The sequence below is a fragment of the Coregonus clupeaformis genome, chromosome 12, assembly GCF_020615455.1.
Source record: "Coregonus clupeaformis isolate EN_2021a chromosome 12, ASM2061545v1, whole genome shotgun sequence".
Classification (NCBI taxonomy): domain Eukaryota; kingdom Metazoa; phylum Chordata; class Actinopteri; order Salmoniformes; family Salmonidae; genus Coregonus; species Coregonus clupeaformis.
Genome location: NC_059203.1, coordinates 40,211,100 through 40,217,524, shown reverse-complemented (window position 1 = coordinate 40,217,524; position 6,425 = coordinate 40,211,100). Strand labels below are relative to the sequence as shown.

General features: G+C 47.6%; 1 protein-coding gene across 5 annotated transcripts in view; it reads left to right on the top strand.

Annotated features, from left to right (window-relative positions):
- Positions 1 to 731: 731 nt before the first annotated feature.
- Positions 732 to 6,425, top strand: part of LOC121577655 (cadherin EGF LAG seven-pass G-type receptor 2-like) — an 88,541-nt gene continuing 82,847 nt past the window's right edge. For all 5 annotated transcript variants that reach the window (XM_045223853.1, XM_045223851.1, XM_045223850.1 and 2 more), the window contains exon 1: positions 732 to 4,587. In XM_045223853.1, coding sequence (XP_045079788.1) covers positions 1,029 to 4,587 — 3,559 coding nt within the window. In that variant the 5' untranslated portion in view covers positions 732 to 1,028. The remainder of the gene's footprint in view (positions 4,588 to 6,425) is intronic.

Genomic DNA, 6,425 nt, shown 5'->3' with positions numbered 1-6,425 from the left:
TACACTATTCTACACATTATTCTACACAGTAGCCTATTTACTCGCACAGCTGCTCAATACTTCCTAATGATTTTGTAAGAGGCACATAACAGACATATGGCATAATGCCTGTGTTTTTAATTAGGATGATGATTATGACGCCTTTGGCATGACCACTCTCCCACATGAGATACCATCATGTTTCCCAGAACTGGAGGTCTGCAGCATCTGCTGGGCAGCAGTGTCAAAAAGTATGTTTACATGAAACATTACAAGATATACCCCTGCTCACTGTCCTGTCATTTACTCCATTTAACCTCATATACAAGAAAAGCATTTCGATACCCAAAAAGGACTAGAGAATAACAGGAAATATTGCTTTTCATATAGGCCTGATGTGTAGTGTAATTTGACTACCCTATAAGGTAAGATAACTTTTGTACTAGACAGGTATGTATAGGCGTAGGGAAACAGTACATTTTCTGTGCCTGGGGTTGGGTAGGGGGGATGAGAACTGAAAGATCCTCACAAGTTTAACCTTATGTTGGTATTTCAATTGTGACCGCATTTGTTTAGGCTTATGAAAAAGTTTTTGCATTATAGGAACTCTTATTAATCCATGTACTGCTCCTTTGCAAAAACACTGTAAACGGCTAAATGTGTCTTCCACAAGGGGGACCAAACAGAGGCCGGTCATCTTTTTCTTTACAACTCAGTGTGGCCCCTGGGAGAACGGCCCTTGCTACTCTCGCTCTCTCCCCCCTTTCTCGTGCTCACTGAAATAGGTTTATGATAATGAGAAGGCTCAGGGGTAGTAGAAGCCATTTTATTCATTCACGCGGACAGAGTGGAGTTGTCGGTTCGGCGTGTTTGGATGGTGAGAAGCTTTGGCTAGGTGACCGCGATTTCTCTCCCGATTCAATTGGATTAGCTACTGTGGAGTAGTGAAATCATGGATACACTGCAACAAAAGGGAACGACTAGACGGAAAGTTTAAGGGAAGGCGGCAGTAATTACGTTAAAATCTGGTTTAACATTATCGAGGAGCAATGCCCCTCATTAAGTGGGATTTGTTGTTTATTATTTTCGTCTGGTTTGAAATAATTTCACTGTCGGATTGCTACAGTGTACACATCAGTGAGGATGCAGAGCTGGGAACGGTGATAGCAAGTGTGGAACAGAGCGGGGCATGCACTTTGGATCAGGTAATCGCTCCTAAATTCTCAAAGACCTTCATTGAAACTGATGCGTCTGCGCGCATTGTGTTCCTTTCGGGTAATTTAAATTGTGCCTCGCTTCGCTCCAACCCTTTCACCGTGTACACTGTTGTGGACTGCATGAACAGTGGCCCAGGGTCCAGGCACCTCCTCACGAGCCAGTATGATGTGCATGTTCACGGCAGGAACTGTTCAAGTAAACACAAAAGGAAATCTCAATGGGACTTGGAGATCATCAGTTTGTTTAAGGCACATAGTCATCAGTTAGAATGCTACGAGGCTGGTACTGCGCTCCTCCGGGTAGGGGATCTACTACCCGCATCCGCGACCCTCAGCAGTATGCACTGCAAGGTGACTAATAGTTCGGACTTCTACTTTTTGGAGGGGCAGTTGTTTGTGTCCAAGACCCTGTGTTTGAAGCATGACACACTCCTTGAGCTAGACTTACATTGTAACCAATACAAAGGAGATGAGAGGGAAGCTAAAGTGAACAGCATTTCAGTCCACTGGCGGGTGGGTCAAGGTTCTTTCAAACAGGGCCACTTGGGAAAGTTACTACAGCAGGCTGTCCAGTCTGAGTCGGGCATAGTGAGCAGGAGGAAGAGGGCTGTCAACAGTAGTCCCCAGTTTCAGCCTCCTATGTACCAGGTGTCTGTGGCAGAGAATAAGCCAGCTGGAACTCCTGTAGTTGTTTTGAAGGCAGTAGACGCTGATGAGGGGGAGGCAGGCAGGCTGGAGTACTTCATAGAGGCCCTGTTTGATAGTCGCTCTAACAATCTATTTTTTGTGGACCCAGTCAATGGAGCTGTCTCCACTGTGGAGGTGCTGGATAGAGAGCAGAAGGACACCCATGTGTTCCGTGTGAATGCTGTTGACCACGGCACGCCCCGCCGTACGGCCATGGCTACCCTCACCATCACAGTGAGTGACACTAATGACCATGACCCCGTCTTTGAGCAACAGGACTATAAGGAGAGTGTCAGGGAGAACCTAGAGATAGGCTATGAGGTGCTGACCGTCAGGGCCACGGACGGGGACGCCCCGGTAAATGGTAACATCCTCTACCATGTCCTCAACAGCAACGGCTCCAATGATGTGTTTGAGATTGACCCCAGGTCAGGGGTGATCCGCACAAAGGGCCCGGTGGATAGAGAGATGGTGGAGGCCTACATGCTGTTGGTAGAAGCCAACGACCAGGGTCGCGACCCCGGCCCCCGCAGCGCTACAGCAACAGTTTACATTATTGTGGAGGATGACAATGATAATGCGCCCCAGTTTAGTGAAAAGCGATATGTGGTGCAGGTTCCGGAGGATATGGCACCCAACACTGAGATTCTGCAGGTGACTGCCACAGACCAGGACAGAGGAAGTAACGCCATGGTTCACTTCAGCATCATGAGTGGCAACACCAGGGGCCAGTTTTACATTGACGCCCAGACAGGCAAGATGGACCTGGTCAGTCAGTTGGACTACGAGGCTAACAAGGAATACACCATTCGCATCCGTGCTCAGGACGGGGGACGCCCGCCGCTTTCCAACATCAGCGGCCTGGTAACAGTGCAGGTGGTGGATATCAATGATAACGCCCCCATTTTCGTCAGCACCCCCTTCCAGGCCACTGTTCTAGAGAACGTGCCGGTGGGTTACTCCATCATTCACATCCAGGCCGTCGATGCAGACTCCGTTGACAACTCCAGGCTGGAGTACTGCCTCATTGAAACCACGCCCAACTACCCCTTCTCCATCAACAACAGCACTGGTTGGATAGTGGTAGCCGCTGAGCTGGACAGGGAGAGCGTGGACTTCTACAGCTTTGGGGTGGAGGCCCGAGATCATGGCCACCCGGTGATGTCCTCCTCAGCTAGCGTTAGCATGACCATCCTTGACGTCAACGACAACAACCCAGAGTTCACCCAGAGATCATACTACATGCGCCTCAATGAGGACGCTGTCGTGGGCACAAGCGTGGTGACGGTTTCTGCGGTGGACCAGGATATCAACAGTGTGGTGACGTATCAGATCTCCAGTGGGAACACCAGAAACAGGTTCTCCATCACCAGTCAGAGTGGAGGGGGCCTCATCACCCTGGCCCTGCCCCTCGACTACAAACTGGAGCGCCAATATGTCCTGAGTGTCACCGCGTCTGACGGCACACGCTTCGATACCGCCAAGGTGTTCGTCAACGTCACCGATGCCAATACCCACCGGCCTGTGTTTCAGAGCTCCCATTACACCGTCAACATCAATGAGGACAGACCTGTGGGCACCACCGTTGTGGTAATCAGTGCTACAGATGAGGACACCGGGGAGAACGCACGTATAACCTACTTTATGGATGACAGCATCCCCCAGTTCGACATCGACTCAGACACAGGCGCTGTAACCACCCAGATGGAGCTGGACTATGAAGACCAGGTGTCCTACACGTTAGCCATCACGGCCCGGGATAACGGCATCCCACAGAAGTCTGACACCACCTACCTGGAGATCCTGGTGAATGATGTGAATGACAACTCTCCTCGGTTCCTCAGAGACCACTACCTAGGCTCTGTGATGGAGGACGTGCCAGTGTTTACCAGCGTGGTCCAGGTCTCTGCCACTGACCGAGACTCTGGCCTCAATGGACGTGTCTTCTATACTTTCCAGGGGGGAGAAGACGGTGATGGAGACTTCATAATTGAGTCCACCTCTGGTATTGTGCGAACGCTGCGTCGCCTGGACCGTGAGAACATGCCCATCTACAACCTGCAGGCCTTTGCTGTGGATAAAGGTGTTCCTGCTCTCAAGACGTCCGTGGACATCCAGGTGACCATCTTAGACGTGAACGACAACCCTCCCGTGTTTGAGAAGGATGAGTTTGACATCTTTGTGGAGGAGAACAGCCCCATAGGCCGGGTAGTGGCACACATATCTGCCTCAGACCCAGACGAGGGGAGCAATGCCCAGATCATGTACCAGATAGTGGAGGGAAACATCCCAGAGGTGTTCCAGCTGGACATCTTCTCAGGAGAACTAACTGCTCTGACAGATCTCGACTATGAGACACGGTCGGAGTATGTCATCGTGGTTCAGGCCACCTCCGCCCCACTGGTCAGCCGTGCCACCGTGCACATCATGCTGGTTGACAAGAACGACAACGTACCAGTGCTGAAAAATTTCCAGATCATATTCAATAACTATGTCACTGACAAGTCCAGTAGCTTCCCCACAGGGGTGATTGGGCGGATCCCTGCCCGTGACCCAGACGCCTCGGACCAGCTCCAGTACAGCTTTGAGGCTGGTAATGAGCTGAACCTGGTCATCCTGAACCAGAGCACTGGGGAGATCCGCCTCAGCCAGGCCCTCGACAACAACCGACCCCTGGAGGCCTCCATGAGGATATCTGTCTCCGGTAAGACCAACCTCTCCTCAATTGTTTTTTAATACATAGTCCCTTTTCTGATATGTTAATGTTAGCCACAGTGAAGGCTTTTGTTCTTCCTCATTAAGTTACTTTGATTTTTCTTATTTTTGTTTCTCACTTGAAAATGTTCAACATTACAATATCAAAGATGTAATTGTTATGACACAGATGGAGTTGAATACTGTGAATGCCATACACACTGTTTTATGTATGGCCTCTGCTTCAGTGTTTCAATATTACATCTTCATTATTTCAATATTAATCATAAATTATAATTAACATTCAGGGCATGGTCTTAGTGTGCCTCCTCAAGCCTTACGTTTCATTTGGAGGGAGAAGTCATCTCTAGATTAGATTGTGCTTTTTAGCTTCCTGTTTTTCTGTTATAGTATTTGCCATCTTGTTAAAGAGCAGGCGGCTGTACCCAGGCCTGATTTAGATCAATGTGTTGTCCTGAATTTAAATAACAGTTTATCTGTGCATGTCTGCAGCCGTTTGGCCTGCTCCTGTGGGAAATAGACTTCAGTGGGTCTGGATCATTTTCCATAATTGCCCAACATAAAACCCCCATTTTCAGCTAGCACACAAGATTTATTTCAATGATGGATGTTTTTTAAATCTGTGTATTCACATGATGATGACAGCTAATTTCAAACTGAGGGTAAAACAAGGATTCATTTGCCCATATTTATTTTGTATTACATGCCAGATTGGCAGGATATTTCCCTACTTACTCAAATTATTCTTTGTAATATCAAAATGAGCAATGCACACCTTGTGTTCCAGTTAAGTTGTTATCCCAGCATTTGTATTACCTTTTTAAATAAGTGTAGCATGAATCAAACATGGGCCTTATGGCTATAAGGTATGGTACATGTCATGTTTTAAGCCATGATGGACTATGCCATCTGTGAATAGACACTTTAGACCCGGGCATGTAATTAACTTAGATTCATTTTAGACACACTGCAAAGATAAAGGTAGCCTGTGTCTTATGTAGCACCAACAAATAGTTTTTACATTTGGAGAGTTATAGTAGCCAGCTCATGAAAACCAGTGAGCTGTGTTGTCTTCTCTAACCTCTTGTTTGTCTTTAATTGCGTCTGCACTAGGCACTCGTAATTTCAACTGTCAGCACAAATTACAGAGCATTTTATTTGCTCCAATAATGTGACTGATCTTGAATTGCTGCAGAAGAGTCTGGAAACAGATTTGTGACACGGTGTGAGTCAGACTGCAGCGCTATTTCCTTTATTACCTTGGATCTCCTTAAAAGAGATGCGCAAACAGCACCTTCTAAATGTGACACTGCATTTCAGTCAGGGATTTGACATCAAAGCGTCCATATTTAACTAGGTAAAATACATTTAACCAGATGGATTAAAACTGTCCTAATTTTATCTTTACTCTGATTGATGCAGAGGTAGTGTGGTATATGGGAGGGTCAGATATTATCAGCATTATAGCATAACTGTTTTGAGCTCTTTGCTTGACCAATAGACAGTGCTGGGCTGGCTGAGTTGATTCTGACTGCCAGATACTAGATGGTCAGCGTGGGTATTAATCATTACAATGAATTGGAGCACTGCTTTGTTTTTTGGTGTGTTTTTACTTCTTCTCCTCCCTGAAGCCTCTTTAAAGGAGGAGGAGTCCCTGGTGACAGATGAGATAGCTCTCTGTCTTTCTTGGAGACAGTGGTGAGTGGTCAATTGAGGCAGGCGCGAGGAGCTCATACTATGCCCTGGTTGGGGGCAACAGCTGCGACTCTACCAAGGACCAATTAGACGGATGGCTTCTCTCCGCGTCCCGCACCTGCGTCAGTACCC